Below are 19,394 nucleotides of genomic sequence, written 5' to 3'. Positions count from 1 at the left end.
TTTCCATTTCCTGTATTTAACCGATTTGTACAAAAGGACAAATTTTACCAGCGGGCAGAACCCATTTCCATTTCCTGTATTTAACCGATTTGTACAAAAGGACAAATTTTACCAGCGGGCAGGCCGTGACTTGGACGAGGAGGCTGCCCTTCACCTTATTTCTCCATCAGAGAGGATGCCTACACCTGAACCCACTTCCTCTTTCCTCTCGTTTTAAGCCTCTTTAACCTCCGTTTTAACCCACCCTCTCAGAAGGAAATCTTGAACGGAAAGCCCAGAGGCCGGGAGAAGCCGGCATCGCGTCCCTGACTCGCGAGCTCACGCGGCCCTCGGCCCCGCCCGCGCAAACGCGCCGCCCGCCCCGCCCCGCCCTGCCCGCGCTCTCAAGCCGCTCCTAGCTCCTCGCGGGCTGGGCCGAGCGGGTGCCTAGCGCACCGGGTCGGCCGGGGAGGGCCACGCCGGGCCACACCGGAGCGGGGGTGGGGGACGGCGGGCGGGGGCCGGGGCCGCTGCCGGGCTTCAGCTGGGCGCTGGGCCGGGGCCGAACGGTCGGCCCGCCATGGAGGTGGAGGAGGCGTTCCAGGCGGTGGGCGAGATGGGCATCTACCAGATGTACCTGTGCTTCCTGCTGGCCGTGCTGCTGCAGGTGAGTCTCCCGCAGCTCCCACCGCTCCCTCTTCCTGGCTACCCAGCCTGGAGCGAGGCGTACCCGCCCCCCCCAAAGCCCGGCCCAAATGCCAAGGCTCTGCAAACCCCCAGGTGTGGCGAGCCTCCCCCGCCTCCACCCCGCGCGAGGGCGACGTTGGGCCAGGCGCCACGCTTTGGCCTGCGCCCGGGAAAGCCTAGGTCGCTGGCCGGCCTCTCAAGCTTTGTCCCCTCCCCAGCCTCGGATCCTCGCCCCTTAGGCGCCCTGCTCCCCTCACCTGGAGCAGGAAAGGAATGTGTGGGGAATGAATACTTAATCTGGCGAGCTGGTTAGTAAGAGATGCGAAATCCCCTTGTTAGCTGGAATACGCTGAGACTACGGAAAGGGAATTTCTAACCTGTGGCGCTGTCCCCTTGAAATCTTGAACAGAGAGGGCCTTGATCACCCTCTGACCAAAGGGCCCATCCTTTAGGTCGACTTACTATCTTTTCCTATTTGAGGGGGCTTCTTCTTCCAGGGGCTTTCAATGCATTGGGTTTCTTTCTTTCTTTCTGGTTTAAGTTCTGCTGGGTCATTCTGCCCAGAGCCACTTTGGACTTGACACTATTTTAAGTCCATAGTACCATCTACAACGGGTGGTGTAAAAGGGAATCAGTTCTTCATGGTACAGAATTCTCCCAGGCTGCCTGTACACCCCATCCTAGAAATGTGAGTTCTGTATGCTCAAGGTCACTGTAAATACACTTTGCCATGCAGAAGTTACTCCTCCTTTGCTTTTTTAAATGGCCCATTTGACATTAATTACTTCTTTTATTCTAGTGGCATTTTATTCATAGATCCTTTTTAGTATCTACTATGAGTCGGCCATTTTAGTTTTTCCTTCATTCAGCATATATTTAGTGAGTGCCTACTGTGTGCTTAGCAGGGGCTGCAATGTTTATAAGTCGAAGTATCTTTCCTGTGAAGTTTGCGTTCTTGTGGCTGTGGGGTGAAGCAGTGTGCGCTAAGTTGCTTCAGTCTCGTCCCACTCTTCTTGCGACCCCATGAACTGTAGCCCACCAGACACCTCTGTCCATGAGATTTTCCTGGCAAGAATACTGGAGTGGGTTCCCATGCCCAACTCCAGGGCATCTTCCCCACCCAGAGATTGAACCCTCTTCTTTCATGTCTCCCACAGAAGGCAGGCAGTTATATAATTACAATTAACCTGTGATGGTTAATTGAATTAGTTATTCTGAGGTAAGGACAGGGTGGTCATGGATATAAGTACCATTCCACCAGTTGCTTAAACCTTGCATAAGTCAACTGCTCAACAGGAAGATTGAGAGGGTTAGAGGTGAGGATTGACTAAGTGATTCTCTTTTCCACCAAAATGTTTGAAAGTTCAGTTGATTTCATCATCAGGCAGTAGAACCATCTAAATGATGCACTCTTAGATTAAGTCAATTCTTTCTCTAGCAAAACAAGTTCTCAGTTCACAAATATGCAATTTTCTGAAGTTCCTTTAAGTGTGTTGTGTTACCTTTAAATGCAGTTTACTGTGGAGAAAAAGTGTTTGTGCTAAATCGTAAAGGAGTATTTAATGCCAAAAACAGAATTGTAAGGATGATGCCTGATGGGTGCTTATTGGGTTGGCCAAAAAGCTTGTTTAGGTTTTTCATAGCATCTTATGGAAAAACCCAGTATAATATTTTCTCTTGAGAAAATTCTTTTCCTATTCTAAGCAAGAATTTCAGGAACACAACTCCCTCTCTGAGTAACCTTACCTTGCCATTCCTGCACTCTACCTCCTGTGTCATTATCTTCTCACCTGACTAAACAGGTATTCACTGACCTTGAATAACTTTGTCTTGAGTGGAGTGTGGCACTAAAAAGGCCACTATTCTGTGTTCGGGACCTGTTAGATTTCCACCACTTAGCTTTTTTGGGGAGATTCCCTGGTGGCTCAGACGGTAAAGAGTCTGCCTACAATGCAGGAGACCTGGGTTCGATCCCTGGGTTGAGAAGATCCCCTGGAGAAGGAATGGCAACCCATTCCAGTATTTGTGCCTGGAAAAACCCATGGATAGAGGAGCCTTGCAGGCCAGAGTCCATGGGGGTCACAGAGTCAGACACAACTAAGCAACTTCACTTTCACCTTTTTTTTTTTAATGGTTGACCCAGGTGGTTAGAGTTTGATACCAGAATGATCTAAGCCCATGACTGTGCACTGAACCCTACTTGTTGTGTGGTCAGTATTCTTCATAGAACTAGCTCTTGGAGTGTTAGGCAGTTGTTGTTTATCTTATGGGTATGGGCTGGGAGGGTACCCTGTAGCTCTGCTGATCCCAAAAGAGATTAGATGCCTATCCAAGCAGAAGTGAATTCTTCACAGCTGTTACTTGTTTGTGAGGACTTAACTACTCCATAGAGCTATATCATCCAAATGGTCCTAGGGTCACTCACGGCTATCCTGGATATGAGAGTGGAGCTCCCCAGAGCCCATTCTACCAAGTCTACTTGGTAGACTTGATGATTTGGGCTTAGAGGGGCTGACCTGCAGAGTGTGAGAACTGGAGAGCCCCATAACACAGTTGTAATGTGATGCTTTCATCATTCATGTGGGGGTCGCTTTCTCTACCAGAGGAAAAAGGAGCCATTTTTAGAGTTGATTGGCTTTAGTGGAAGGAGGTTGATGGCTTGTCTGCTTTAAAAACTGAAGCCCTTGTCTTCTGGTGCTCAGCAAGGGTGCTGACCAATGGTTTAGCAGCCCTGCCCGAGACAAGGAGTCCTGCACATTGTGGACTGCCAGGGAGAGGGACTGTGGTGGGGCTGGGAGGGGGCCACTGCCTCAGCAGGAGTCTTTCCTGTGTCTGTGGTTTGGTGATGACCAGCTCCATCCGAGAAACACCAAGCTAGAGGGGCAAAGATGGAAACCTTACAGATCCTTTTGCATTTTCTTCTTTCTAGGATCATTTTTTTTTTTAAAATGAACTCCCTATACTTCAAACACATCCAAGTTAAAACTGAGAGGACAAAACCAAATTATAAGCCACCTCTAAAGGTCTTTAGGTTAATTGTTTTCTTAGATTATAGATACCATCATGTAACTCCTAAACATTTTCTCAATATCCAATTTCCTTTGGCTAGGAGACCTACCTTCACTTGCTTTGCAGACACAATCTTTGGAATCCCCATAGTGGTCAACTATCCGATACATAGAGAATAAATGCGGATTTTGTGGATTTCTTGTCATCATGATGGGATCACATGCCCTGATCACATGCTACAGTCCACGGGGTTTTACTGTCTCCTGCATTGCAGATGGGATCTTGACTCTCTGAGCCACTGGGGAAGCCCACTTTTTCATAAGCAGAAATCTAGAGGAGAAAAATTGCCTGCTGTGAAACTAGTCTTGTTATAAACAAGCAATAAGATTTCTAATTTTTTAGTTGGAAAAATTCTTACCCACCCCCGAAAGATATATACCCTCCTTTGTGTGCGCTCAGTCGTGTCCAGCTCCTTGTGACTCCATGGACTGTAACCCGCCAGGCTCCTCTGTCCATGGGATTTTCCTGGCAAGAATACTGGAGTGGGTTGCCATTTCCTCCTACTCCAGGGGATCTTCCCAACCCAAGCTGCGTCTCTTGCATCTCCTGTATTCGCAGCTGGATTCTTTACCACTGTGCCATGTAGGAAGCCTCGCCCTCCTTTGGGTAGGAGGTAAATATTTGTAATATTAAAATATGAATAATTCTATTTACTTTATTACCATTTCTATTTTCTAGTCGTGATTCCAAGTTGATGTTGTCATCACTGTTTTTTGTTTGTGTGTGCTTATTTGCCAGACCATTTGGAGGGAAGTTGGAATACAAGTCTTTGCTTCTTGATCCCTTTGGACATAAAGTGGAAAAAGACCCTACTTCTTTGTTCCGAGTCAGAGATTTCAGCTCCCTCATTTTGCTCAGGATTATGAATCATAGGTTGTGGTATAATTTGCACAGAATTTAAAACACCCATTAATCAACAGGAACATGTAACCTGTGATAAGCTTTTGTTTCACCTGCAGAATTGAGATGCTGCTGTGAACCTCAGCTTGAGATACAGTACTCTGGTGTTTTGGAGTGCATTATTTTTATATAAACTCTTAATAACCTCAATGATACTTTTCAGCTCCTAGAACTGCCAGTATTTTCATATCATTCATGCAATAAATATCTTTTCATGGTGCTTTAGAAAGTGGAATGACTGAACAGATATTTTGCAGAAGAGGAAGCTATAATAGTCAACACATAAAAAGATGTCTACCTTCAGTGGTCATCTGGGACAGGCATATTATAATAACTATGAAATATGATTTCACACTTACTAGGTTAGCAAACATTTAATAATCTAACAATACAAGTGTGATGAAAATGAGAAGTAGAAAGTATCCCACTTAGAGAACAATTTGGCACTGTCTAGTAAAATTACAACCAGCATTGGACTCCTTGGTATATGTGTGATACTATCTCTTGAGCTTGTGCATAAGCAGATACATGTAGGATATTTATTGCAGCACTGTTTATAATGATAAAAACTAGTAACCACCTAAATGATTGGTGGCTCAGAGGGTAAAGCATCTGTCTGCAATATGGGAGACCCAGGTTCAATTCCTTGGTTGGGAAGATCCCCTGGAGAAGGAAATGGCAACGCACTCCAGTATTCTTGCCTGGAGAATCCCATGGACGGAGGAGCCTGGTAGGCTACAGTCCACGGGGTTGCAAAGAGTTGGACATGACTGAGCGACTTCACTTTCTTTTCTTTCTAAATGATTCCCCAGAAGGAACTGGATAATTAAAATGTGATATAAATTTGATAGAATAAAACAGTTAAAATGAACACACTAGGTCTACACATGGCCACATGGATGAATCTTTTAAAGCACAATGTGAAATGAAAAAAAAAATGTGATGTATACAATGTGAAACATATTCTCATAACAAATTTTTAAAAATTAGGAAACAATACTGTATGTGGCTTATGAATGTATATGAACAATGTAGAAGCATAAATATGAAGTAGAAAGATCGACATACAGTTCTTTCCCTCTTGGGAAGGAAGGGAGGGGATGTAAGAAGGGATGGATACAACAGAGATTTCCTCTGTATCTAATATTGTATCATTAGAATCTAAGACAAATATGATAAATTGCTACTAGTTAATTGTGGTGGTGGGTTCATGAATCATTTTTATTCCGCTTTTCTGTGTTACAATTTTTTTAAATTAAAATGGTAAAAGAAGATCTGCATACCTAGGAGAAGATGCTACAATATGAGATAACAATTCGCTCTTTTATTGCTCTTCCTTTAACCCATTATGACTGTGAGTTGTGGTCATTTACTACTCAGGAGTGGGGCTTCCCCTGTGGCTCAGTCGTAAAAGAGTCTGCCTGCAGTGCAGGAGACCTGAGTTCTATCCCTGAGTCAGGAAGATCCTTTGGGAGAGGGTATTGCAACCCACTCCAGTATTCTTACCTAGAGAATCCCATGGACAGAGGAGCCTGGTGGGCTACAGTCCATGGGGTCACAAAATAGTCTGATGTGACTAAAGCAACTGAGCAAAAAGTAAATACTCAGGAGGAAGAGCAGGTTTTGTTCGGGATGCTTTATTGAACTTTGTGTAGAACATCATCCCATCTCATGGCTCCTACCTGCTAGTATTTGTCTTTATGTCCCTTCTGCCCAGGAGATTCATAGGAAGACTTTCCATGAGGTGTCACTGAGGTGGATAGTCTACGGTTCTAACCTCTCAACCATAAGTGAGTGATACAGTCCACATCATAAACCTTAGTGAAGACCTTATTGGACTGCAATCACTAAGACCATCCCTTAGGCCCCAAGGAATTCTCACCACCACCTGGCGCTCAGCCATGATGAGAACCTGTGGCATTAGTTAGAGCTTTTGTCAGGACTCCCAAGACATGGGACCATCTACCAGAGATCTCTGCTAGGCTGAGCCAGTTTTATGCCACATTTAACCTCAAATTTAGTTCTGTCTGCCTTGAGACAATGGCTGAGAGCTTGGATGATAATCTGGGGAACTTTGCCTGGTGTTCCTTCCATCAGTTTAGATGAATGGGTGATGGTAGGTCAAGGAGACCATAGTTATTCTTGTCCCCAGTATGGTCGCAGGAAAACTGTTGTCTACAGACAGACACTGCCCCCTGGTGTAAAGCAGAGGAAGCTGCAGATTATCAGACCCTCCTGTTTCCATTTGGGGAGGATATGGAGATACCAGGAGGCCTCCAGAAGGTGTGAAAGTGAAAGTCGCTCAATCGTGTCTAACTCTTTGCTACTTCACGGACTGTAAAGTCCATGGAATTCTCCAGGCCAGAATACTGGAGTGGGCAGCCTTTCCCTTCTCCAGTGTATCTTCCCAATCCAGGGATTGAACCCAGGTCTCCTGCATTGCAGGCAGATTCTTTACCAGCTGAGACACAAGTGAAGCCCAAGAATACTGGAGTGGGTAGCCTATCCCTTCTCCACGGGAACTTCCCAAGGGAGCTCCTTAGAGCCTGGAGCGTCTCAAGAGCTAGGGTGTGCCTTGGGAAGCAACTGGCATCGTTGTAGCACCCAAGCCCCCAGCAGCATGCTGGCCAGGGCTACTTGCGGCTGATTGATACACGCCCTGAGAGAAGGTGTTACACTCTAAGACAGCACAGAAAAGTCATTTAAAATATGAAGCCAGGCAATGTGAATATGACAGTATAAACACTAGACTTGAAGGCTGTGACACTGCTGAGAGGTGGCTGAGTCAACTCATGCTGTTGACCCCTCAGTTTTCATTGTGCTCTTGGAAATGGCTGGATCATGAAAATTTAATTCATTTGTTTTGCAAGGTCAGAATCTCTTAAAGTTGCCCTGTGCCCACCAATTAGTTAGCATTGTGTTAGTGTTGACTTTGGGATTGTCAGAATACTGGCTGATTCATCCCCACAGCTAGAGGCCGCCTTAGAAAAGGAGCCATCAAATCCAAAGACACAGCTTTGAAATCTCCTTTCTCATTTCCTTGACCAAACGCTTAAACAGAACCTAACGTCCACTAATGGGAATCGTATGGTGCTCAACAAATAGTATATGGTGGCTGTAGAAAAAGGAGAAAATGTAGGAAAAAAATTACCAGAACCTCTGCCACCCAGAAGTAAAATATGCTCACCCTTTGGCATATAGATGAGCTTCCCAACTTTGTATTATGTAAATATGTACATTTGTCTTTTGTGCAAAAATTTTTATCTTGACCTGATTTTGTCTCTCAATGATATTGCAGATATCTTGCTGCACTCACAGATGAACAACTCTGTATTTTTTAATGGCTGCAGCATGGTGTCCCAATGTGTGGCCATATCATAATTTGCTTATTCAGTTCTCTTTTGTTGCAAATGTAGATTGGTTGGTTCCTCTTTTTCAGTGTTCTGGAACCCATGACTTTTGGGTCATCCTTTGACTCGGGCCTTCACTTCTTCCAGTCAGTTTTACCACTCTTTTTAAGCCCAAATTTCTGATGATTTGGTTCCTCTCATTTCCCCCAGATGTTCTTTGTCTCAGCTTGATGGATGAGATGGAGGTTACGGGTGTAAACTTCCTAAGCATCCTTTCCTTTAACTTCAGAATTAATTTTTTATCCTTGTCTATGTTTCTCCACAGTGTCCAAGAGGAAAACATACCTCTGCCTTCTTTTCAGGGATATCCTTTCACTTTTGTTCTTGAATCTATATTATTCTACATCAGTTATTTCTTTTTTTTAGCATGGAATTGTGTAGACTTTATTTTATAAAGAAGTGTTAGGTTCACAGCACAATTGAGCAGGAGGTACAAAGGTTTCCCCAATATCTCCAGGCAAGAATACTGGAGTGGGTTGCCATAGCCATTCCCTTCTCTAGGGGTCTTCCCAACCCAGGGATTGAACTCAGGTCTCCTGTACTACGGGTGGATTCTTTACAGTCTGAGCCACAAGGGAAGACCTGAACATATACAGCCTTCTCCATTATCGACATCCCCCATTAGAGTGGTACATTTGTTACAACTGATGAAACTAAACCGACACATCATCACCCAGTGTCTCCAGTTTACATTAGGGTTCTCTCTTGGTGGTATACATTCTTTGAGCTTCGACAAATTTATAATGACGTGTATCTATTATTATAGTATCATATTTAGTCTTTCGGTTGCCTTAAAAATCCTTTGTGCTCTGCCTATTTCTCCTTCCTTAGCCCTGGCATCCACTACATCATTTATTTCTGATCTTCCAGCTTTCTGCATTCTCTGACATCCCAAGGAATGGACGGCGTGGTAGATTTAGGTGGTGTATGGAAATATTATTAAATAGCATTAACGCATAAAAGAAGAGGGTTACTCCCTTTTGAATCCTTGAATCCTTTTGTTTATTTAAGAAGAAAATGCTAGCACTTGTCAAAACATTAGCCAATACCTCTTTTAACAAAGGGACCGAACCAGAATTAAGGTAGGTTCAGACTTTGTATAAAAACATTACCTAGTTGGGATTGAACAGTATTATTCTGTTTTTATTGCATTTATTATTCATTTTCTTATATATATATATTTTTGGCCATACCATGTGGCTTGCAGGATCTCAGTCTCCCATCAGGTATTGAACCCAGGCCACAGCAGTGAAAGCCTAGGATCTTAGCCACTAGGTAACTTGGGAACTCCCCTATTACTAAGTTTTTTAAAAAAATCTTTTAAAAATTAGGAAACATTTCAAATGGAATACAGAGAATAATATCACAAACACACATATACTTCCAGGTTTAATAAATGCCTGTATTTTGCCATGTTTGTCTAAGATTGTGTTGGTCAGAGTTCAACCAGAGAAACAGGAGACAGAACTCCCGGATAGAGATATATGTTTGTGTGTATGCGTGTATCTGTGCTGTATATATGTATACGATTATATATGTATCAGTGAATAATTTGTTCTGAGCATTTGCCCTTACACCATTGTGGGAGCTGATTTGGCAGTGTTCTGTAAGGCTGTTGTCTCTGTGTTTGAAGTTGGAGCTTGAAGTCTGCAGGGAAGGCAGCCTGGAGCCCATCAGAATTGATTGGAATCAGTGTCATTCTCATTGCCTGCAACCTTGATGAAGCAAATGTTATCATGGAACTAAACACACGTCTGGCCCAGGAATCAGAGCAGCTGAAGGAGGGTCCAGGGGAGTATAGATCAGAAGCAGGTCCAAATGAGGCAAACAAAGACGTGACCGTGGATGTGAGGCACAAAAGCACTGATCCCAACCTTCTGAGCATAAAAACCAATGGCTGCTCCTTTGCTTTCACCCCTTCCTGCCAAAACTTGCCCCAAAATATCTCTTGTGTCCTACCTTAAATAAAAATATGCTAGCTAACACTTACATTGTAACAGGGTGTTTATAGTTACATCTGGATGGTTATATTTGTATTGATATACAATTTTATTTCTCTGTAAGTTTACTTAAGTTAAAAAATTTGAGTCAATTTAAAAGCGGACCATTAAGTAAATAATAAAAAACAGAAATGGGCAGGTAGCACTCTTGCAGCTGGGGTTACTCAGATGACTGAAGTTTGGGAAAAGCTGAGCCCGCCCTGTACTACTGCTTCAAAGAACACCAAGAATATGTTGTTTATTTTCCTGGCTCTGATTGGACTTCTTCTTTGGCTTAAGAATTCTTTCCCTGATTTTTGAAAAATAATTTTATTTTGGCTGTGCTAGGTCTTCACTGCTGCTCGGGCTCTTCTCCAGTTTCGGCAGGTGGGCTCATTCGTTATGGCTCCCAGGCTCTAGAGCACAGGCTCAGTAGTTGTGGCACTTGGTCTTAGCTGCTCTGAGGCATGTGAGATCTTCCGGGATCAAGGATCGAACCTGTGTCTCCTGTAGTGGCAGGTGGATTCTCTACCACTGAGCCATCAGGGAATCTCCCTTTCTTCCTTGATCTTTGTTTTGACTAAACCCCTTCCAGTCTTTCCCTGCCTATTTCAGATGTCACATTTGCAACCTTTCTGTTATTCCCTGAGTTAAAATTCACATCTGCTTTCTTTGTGCTCTCATTAATTTCATTTCTGCTCTGGCTAATAGAGTATTTGCCAAATGTGCCTTGTATTTATATTTTTGGGCATATTTGTTGTCCTCACCTGAATGTATGTGCTCAGAAGAAAACAACTGTTTCTTATTCATCATTGTGGTCACTGGAGGCTCATGATACACTGTGTTGCGAAGTGTTGGTGCTCACCAAAATTTTTTTAAAAAGTAAACTAAAGTAACAGAAGGGAGGTGGTCAGGTGGTGGCATTTCCGTTTAATTTGGGAGATTGAGAGTGAAGCAGATGCATATCAAATATGTGTCCAAAATCTTAATTAGTGGCTGGTCCCAGAATTATTGGTTTTTAACCCATCGTCATTTTCTGTGCCACGTTATGCAAGGATTTCATTAACAAAATGCATCTTAGACTGTTACACACACAGTAGTGTGTTGGTTTTCTTGAAAGTATATAGAAGTACAAGTCAGAGTTTCTTTTCTTCAGAAGATGATCAATCAGTAGCAAATGAAAATGTAACTCTATCTATACTGTTAAATAATGATGCAAAATAATATTTTCCCAGTAAGTAATAGAGCCATTGAATGCTTTAGACATTAAAAAAGAAGGGGACATATGTATACCTGTTGCTAATTCTTGTTGATGTTTGGCAGAAAACAACACAATTCTGTAAAGCAACTATCCTTCAGTTAAAAAATAAATTAATTAAAAAAAGAAAGAGATGTCAGTGTGGTCCAGAGTGATTTGTTGAAACTTCAGAAGAAGGACTGAGCTCAAGCTAAACTTTGAAGGTTAGGTTTAGAGAGAAGCAGGAAGGTCATTTCAGGTGGGAAGAAATAGCATTGGAGAAAGTATGGAAGAGGGCATACCCTAGACCCTTGCTACACAAGGTGTGGCCCAAGCCATCAACACTGACGTCACCAGAGCTTGTTAGAAAAACAGAATCTCAAGTCCCATCCTGGCCTACAGAATCAGTCTCTGCAAGGTAGAGTTTGGGAGGCTCTGATAGGTGCTACTTGGATGGAGCTGTATGATTTACTCTACATTATTGGCTTAAGAAATATCCCCTTTGACATTCAGGATAGGCTAGCTAGATATGAATGAGTTAGATAAAGATGTACTGCCAGTGTCCAGTCTTACTACAAGGAAACATGAAGTTTAGAAAGGTTTTGATTTGCTGGAAATTTACTAGAGCTGCAGTTCAGACTCAGGTGTTCAGACTCCATATGCTTTTCACAGCACACTGTGAAAAGTCCTGTTTGGGGAATTCAACAGGCTAGTTCAGAAAGCTTGAATGTGGATAAGGTAGCAATTGTGCCAAGTGGTGGAGATCTGGATGCTAGGACATCTATTATTTATCCATTAATATGATTTAACCAGAAGAGTTTCATGAGGACTGCGTCAAGGAGACCAATCTGGCGGCATTATGTAGATAAGAGTCGGGGAGGAAATGGGACTTAGTTCAGTTCAGTCGCTCCGTCGTGTCCGACTCTTTGCGACCCCATGAATTGCACACGCCAGGCCTCTCTGTCCATCACCAACTCCCGGAGTCTACCCAAACCCATGTCCATCGAGTCAGTGATGCCATCCAACCACTTCATCCTCTGTCGTCCCCTTCTCCGCCTGCCCCCAATCCTACCCAGCATTAGGGTCTTTTCCAATGAGCCAACTCTTCGCATGGGGTGGCCAAAGTATTGGAGTTTCAGCTTCAACATCAGTCCTTCCAATGAACACCCAGGACTGATCTCCTTTAGGATGGATTGATTGGATCTCCTTGCAGTCCAAGGGACTCTCAAGAGTCTTCTCCAACACCACAGTTCAAAAGCATCAATTCTGCGGTGCTCAGCTTTCTTCACCGTCCAACTCTTACATCCATACATGACCACTGGAAGAACCATAGCCTTGACTAGACGGACTTTTGTTGGCAAAGTAATGTCTCTGCTTTTAAATATGCTATCCAGGTTGGCCATAACCTTCCTTCCAAGGAGTAAGCGTCTTTTAATTTCATGGCTGCAGTCACCATCAGCAGTGATTCTGGAGCCCCCAAAATAAAGTCTGACACTGTTTCCACTGTTTCCCCATCTATTTCCCATGAAGTGATGGGACCAGATGCCATGATCTTAGTCTTCTGAACGTTGAGCTTTAAGCCAACTTTTTCACTCTCCTCCTTCACCTTCATCAAGAGGCTCTTTAGTTCTTCTTTGCTTTCTGCCATAAGGTGGCATCATCTGCATATCTGAGGTTATTGATATTTCTCCCAGCAATCTTGATTCCAGCTTGTGTTTCTTCCAGCCCAGCGTTTCTCCTGATGTACTCTGCATATAAGTTAAATAAGCAGGGTGACAATATACAGCCTTGACGTACTCCTTTTCCTATTTGGAACCAGTCTGTTGTTCCATGTCCAGTTCTAACTGTTGCTTCCTGACCTGCATACAGGTTTCTCAAGAGGCAGGTCAGGTGGTCTGGTATTCCCATCTCTTTCAGAATTTTCCACAGTTTATTGTGATCCACACAGTCAAAGGCTTTGGCATAGTCAAGAGACACCAGTTATTTAGAGCATAATTAAAATTTTTAAACACAAAAAATAATGTCAGTGGGACTTCCCTAGTGGTGTAGTGGTTAAGAATCTCCCTGCCAATGTAGGGGACACAGGTTCAACCCCTGGCTCCAGAGGACCCCATATTCCTCAGGGCAACTAAACCAGTGCCCCACAACTACTGAGCCCGTGCTCTAGAGCCCATTCTCTGCAACAAGAGAAGCCACCATAATGAGAAGCACACATGCAGCAATGAAGACCCAGTGCTGCCAAAAAATAAAATAAATACAAATTAAAAAAAATAGGAAATGCCCTGGTGGTCCACTGTTTATGACTCTGTGCTTCCACTGCAGGAGGTACTGTTTTGATCCTTGGTTAGGCAACTAAGATCCCACAAAGCTGTGTGGTGTGACCAAAAAAAGTATTATCAGTAAGTCACCGCACAGATATTTGTCGAGCACCTACTTTGTGCTGGGCCGTGGGCATTTAGTGCTGCCTTCGTGATGTGGTCATGCTCATATAATGCTTTTGGTTGAGTCAATTAGATAACTGAGTACTAAGTGCATAAAATATTAACAGTGATGACCACCATGAAGTCATCTTTGTTTCCCCTCTCCCAACTTTTTCTCTGAAAAAAGTTCTGGCCCCAAAGTTAGGTGGCTCCCAGTCTCATCCTGGTTTTGCCATTAGTGTGTTACATAATCACCCTGTGGCTCATCTTTCCTACTTACAACCTAAACATCACATTTACCATGACATCACAGCACAAGATATTGTGATGAGATAATTTATGGGAGACATTTTCTGTTGCCTGAGCATGATAAAAGCTTATAATGCTGTTAGTATAAAATTACTTCTAAAACCTTCACTTTTTGAAACTTTTAAAATTTCAATCCCCCAGTGCATCTTAGTCACTTTTCTAATTATAATTATACTGAGAGGGAAACAACAATCCCGCCATCTGTGGCACTTGTTTTCCTTCCCTGGAGGTAGCACTAGTGAGGATAATGATTTATTTGAGATGTTGTTAGTCCCACTCCGAAGGAGAGTGGATGGCAGTTTTTCATCACGGCTTTAAGGCCCATCTGCAGATGGGTGTGATTCTCTAGACAAGGCTATATGGTGAATGTGCACAGTGTCACAGCAGAGGGAAGACAGGAGAGTGTTTGTCCTCTGGGGAAGAAGCAGGATGAGAGCTCTGGGACACTGTCACAGCTGAAGAAGGCAAACTGAGGAAAACCACTCTGTGTTCTTGTGTAGGTGGCACATCCCTCTGACCAGCTAAGGGCTAAACCATCTTTGACTTCATAGGACCATGTGTCCCATGTCTGTGGCTCTGGTGTAAAGAACCTAACAGTAATCTATATGCAAAGTTTAAGCATCTCCACTTTTACCTAATCCTTGTATCCCTATCACCTTTCATAGTTAGCCTGCATCATGCAGGATCATAGCTGCCAGGCTGCTCAGTCTCTTTTATCTTTAGCAAAGCCAGGTGGCTGTCTGTGTCAAAGACAGAAATGCTGACACCGGGTTATATATAAGTATGGTGCAGTGAAGCAAATGATATGGGTTCTAAGAAGGGTCTAGATGGATCTTTAGAGGGTGAGCAGAAGCAGGAGGGGGCTTCCGGAGGAACTGGAGGGAAGACAAGGTGGTAGGAGGTGGGGTGGAGGAGGTGGCACTGAAGGAAGAGCTGCATGTTTCTGACCCCTCTGGTGACACAAAGCCATGGCCCTATGTGTTCCCTGAGGTGGGTGTATGTGCGCGCGTGGGGGTAATGAAAACATTGTGGAGTGGTAGAAGGAGGGCGGAGAAAGTGAGAAAGGAGGAAGTATTTAATCAACCTGCAGAATGATAAGAATGATACTGCTGCTGCTGCTGAGTCACTTCAGTCATGTCCGACTCTGTGCGACCGCATAGGCGGCAGCCCACCAGGCTCCCCGGTCCCTGGGATTCTCCAGGCAAGAACACTGGAGTGGGTTGCCATTTCCTTCTCCAATGCATGAAAGTGAAAAGTGAAAGTGAAGTCGCTCAGTCGTGTCTGACTCCTAGCAACCCCATGGACTGCAGCCTGCCAGGCTCCTCCGTCCATGGGATTTTCCAGGCAAGAGTACTGGAGTGGGTTGCCATTGCCTTCTCCTAAGAATGATACAGATAATACCAATTAGCTAGGTTTTACTGGTCCCTGTGTTATATCCCTGTGTTATGTATCAGCTCCACCTCTTTTGTTTTTTAACTCTTTTCTACACATTGTAGTTTCTTCCAGGAATGATAGCCTCCATAGTGAAATATGCTTCAGATTAGAGGATTTGGAGGATTTCCTCCTTTACCTAGAACATTACTTATCCTAGAATAATCCAGATAAAAATAAGATGCATTAATATATTTTCAACAAGCACTTAGAATGGTGCCTGTTATATAGTTAGAGTTAGAGAAGTGCTTGCTGCTATTATTAGTATTCCCATTCTGGTCATTTATTCATCCATTGACTTGTCGAATGTGTGGTATCATCTATTTGGGCCGTTAGTTTCTTGCTTCGGGAGCCTGGAGGTGAATCTGACATAGATCCTGCCCTCAGAGAGTATATTTCAATAGAAAAAAATAAAGCAAATACATAAATACATAGTGCAGTGAAGAAAATGATATGGGTTCTAAGAAAGGTCTTGACTGAGTTTTCAGGGTGAGTGGAAGCAGGAGAAGGGTTCTGGGGAGGGTTTGGAGGGAAGGTGGTGGGAGGTGGGGTGAAGGAGGGGTATCTGACTTACATCTCAGGGGTGAGGAAAGATTCAGACATTGACAGCAGGAGAAAGTGCTTTCCAGGAAAAGTCAGTGGTACAAACCAAAGCAGAAAAGAGCATATTTAGAGAGAAAATACCATTAGTTACCTTTGCTGGATTGAAGGCTGTGCATTTACCAGAACATGTGTTCTGCCTCATCTCCTGAGTTCACTTTGCTGTATTTTTTTTTCTTCATTTCTTTACCCATGAAGTAAGTTTTAGCAGGTTGTAATCAGGAAGGGCAGTTACTAAAACGGGTACAAGTGACTTTGTAATTATAGCTGCTGCTAAATGCGTAATCTGTCTGTTCTTGCAATTATTAAGGTTTTCCTTTTTGTAAGCTGATTGCCTCCTGTTCTGAAAACTTCCTTAATAATATGCAAATAGGAGCCAAGAAGCAATATAAGTCTAGAAACATGTTTTCCTTTGCATTTTACAGTAAATCACACACACAGACTGACCTGTGGCGGCTTTGTGCATCTCCAGAGGCCCACAGTCATTGGACTCACAATAGGTTGGGACTGCTTACATCCGCGCAGCCTTGGCAGAGAGGGGAAAAATCACATCTTGGGTTTTAGCTTTCTGTTATGACACACACAATGTCATGACTTCTTTTCTCTTTCCTTGACAGTAATTCCATCATCTGCTTGTGATAAATTACTCTGCCTTTGGCGCTTCAGCTTATCCACTTAACAGCTGAATATGCCTCTCCAGAATGGTGTGGAAGGAGCTGGGAGTTCCCTGGCAGTGGAGATAAATCTGTGAGCAAGTCTCTCCACCTTTGTATGCCTTGGTCAACTCATCCATCCAGTGAGGTGTTACTATGTACTATACAGAAATCACATGCTTTGTGCTTTTTAAACACTTAATCTGTTTAAAGGTATTTTAAGGCTTTAAGTTCTAAGTTAATAGCGATAATTTTTTGGCTTAAATTTTTTTTAAGTAGTGATAATTTCTTAGAATAAGATTGTTTCACAATGGAACAGACTTCCTGTATTTTCCTAATAAAATTTAAACTTGAAACAATCATCATGAGAGTAATATAAAATGGATCTATAGTAAGTCAGGTAGAGAAGGAGAAATATAAGACAACCCTTATATGCAGAATCTGAAAAGAAATGATACAAGTGAGCTTATTCAGAAAACAGAAACAGACTCATAGAGAATGAACTTACGGTTGCCAGGGGGAAGGAATAGTTAGGGAGTTTGGGATGGACATGTACACGCTATTATATTCAAAATGGGTAACTAACGAGGTCCTACTGTATAGCACATGGACTCTGCTTGATGTTATGTGGTCTCCTGGATGGGGGGAAGTTTAGGGGATAATGGATAGATGAATATGTATGACTGAGTCCCATCCCTGTCCACCTGAAACTATTAAAACACTGTTAATCAGTTATACTCCAATATAAAATAAAAAGTTGTTAAATGGAAAAAAAAATGTATCTATAGCATAAAAATGTTGCACAGGGCTATATAGCGTAAAAAGGTTGCACAGCTTACAAACCCAATATGGCTTTGTGAATAGCCATAAAGCCCAAAACATTCAGTGACAAATGTTATATATGCTCAGTAAATAATCATTGATTGAGTGAATGAAATATTTTTTCTTTAGAGGGAAGCTGTGTTTAGATTAAACAACAATTACGGCTAAAAGCCTGGGTGAGTACCTAGGATTTTGAGTTGTTTACATCTTGTGAGTTGTTTACATCTTGTAAGTTGTATACGATACTTTAGTACCTACTCGAGTGCATATTAATGCTTCCCTGCTTTAATAGAACATGTGTCCTTCCTCCCCCATGTGTGTGTATGTGTATATACACACACACAGACAATAGCTTATGGTGAACAGTGATCAGTGCTGCCAGATTCATGGTCTCCCAAGGAGAAGATTTAGCTCCGGGACCAAAGGCAGTCTCAGTCACTCAGAGCTTTGTGTAGATTTTGTTAAAGTACCAAGGATAGAGAAAGCCTCCAGCAAGAGGCACTGGAAGTGGGCAGGAGAATACCCACCTCACTAGTTTAAGGGGAGCCTTCTATACTTTTCTGCTAGCTGCTGAGAATAGAAAAAAAAATACTTCAAGGCTGTGAAAATTTTGCCCAGACCTTCTCCCACAGCATACATCCAAAGCTCAAAAAAAGGCATGTCCTTGAACAAGAGATACTGCTGCCCATGAGGCCTATTTGTCTAAGGCAAAAGAATGTTTACGTCCTCCTTAAAGGGGCCCTAGGCTTGGACTTCTTATCAACCTGCCTGAGTTAACTCTCTCATTATATATATATATATATACACACACACACACACACACACATATGATCTGCCTAGAGCCACTGTATGGTCTTGTTGATTTATATATATGTACACACACATACTGTTTTTGGAAACATTAACTATGCCACAACATGTTTTCTTATTTAGATCATGAATCCAAGACCAGGACACTCCTGTGCCCCGGTAACTGCTTATCTGAACTAATGTGTGGTATTGAGGAGAAAAGAACTAGAATGTTAGTCTAAGTCAGAGCAGGTAATATCCCTCCTCTCCTACTCCCTGCGAGTGTGGAACCATTCTATGCTATGTCCTCAAATCTGCATCTCAAATGCAGAAAAAGCCCTTGGAGGAAGCACACGGTGCTTTACAAATGGGATAGCTGATGGTTCCGTTTGTAGTAGATCAGGAAACTTCCTTCCATTTTCTCCTTTGTTTCTAAAGTGTCTCATTTCTGTAGCTCCTACAGACACAAAAGCGAGACTGCTCATTCAAGGTTTGTAAGCTTGCTAATTGCATTTCCAGCCTAGATGGTTCTATGTGTTTCCTCTTTCAGCTCTACGTGGCCACGGAAGCCATCCTCATTGCGCTGGTCGGGGCCACACCGTCGTACCACTGGGACCTGGCAGAGCTCCTGCCCAACCAGAGCCACAGCAACCAGTCGGCTGGTGAAGACCAGGCCCTTGGGGCCTGGCTCCTGACGGCCAACGGCAGCGAGATGCACAAGCATGTGCACTTCAGTAGCAGCTTTACCTCCATCGCCTCCGAGGTAACTGCAGGAGGTGGGAGCGGGCCCTTGTGACCACTGAATGATCCACCAGGAGCCACTGTCTGGTCTGGTTGATTTACATTTCAGCCTATCTTCAAATCGCTTTCTAGTAAATTTGAGAGTTAAAGAACATCCTTTGAAAACACATTCTTCTTCGTTCTTACTACAAGTGGGAGAAGCGTGAGCCCTAACCAAACTAGTTAGATTAAGTAAGACATGAACTCCAGAAGGGGCCTCCCAGGTGGCACTCGCTGGTGTTAAAGAACCCACCTGCCAATGCAGGAGACATAAGAGATTTGGGTTTGATCCCCTGGAGGAGGGCATGGCAACCCACCCCGGTATGCTT

At 43.4% G+C, this 19,394-nt stretch overlaps 1 protein-coding gene across 1 annotated transcript in view; it reads left to right on the top strand.

The window, feature by feature from the left end:
• Nucleotides 1–242: 242 nt before the first annotated feature.
• Nucleotides 243–19,394, top strand: part of SLC22A15 (solute carrier family 22 member 15) — a 97,802-nt gene continuing 78,650 nt past the window's right edge. Inside the window, exons 1-2 of the mRNA XM_081493317.1 lie at nucleotides 243–646; nucleotides 18,836–19,048. Of these exons, the coding sequence (XP_081349443.1) occupies nucleotides 560–646; nucleotides 18,836–19,048 (300 nt within the window). The 5' untranslated portion in view covers nucleotides 243–559. The remainder of the gene's footprint in view (nucleotides 647–18,835; nucleotides 19,049–19,394) is intronic.

Source organism: Giraffa tippelskirchi, chromosome 5 (genome assembly GCF_054371585.1).
Source record: "Giraffa tippelskirchi isolate mGirTip1 chromosome 5, T2T-mGirTip1v1.2.pri, whole genome shotgun sequence".
In the NCBI taxonomy this organism is placed as follows: domain Eukaryota; kingdom Metazoa; phylum Chordata; class Mammalia; order Artiodactyla; family Giraffidae; genus Giraffa; species Giraffa tippelskirchi.
This window is presented reverse-complemented; position numbering and strand designations above follow the sequence as displayed.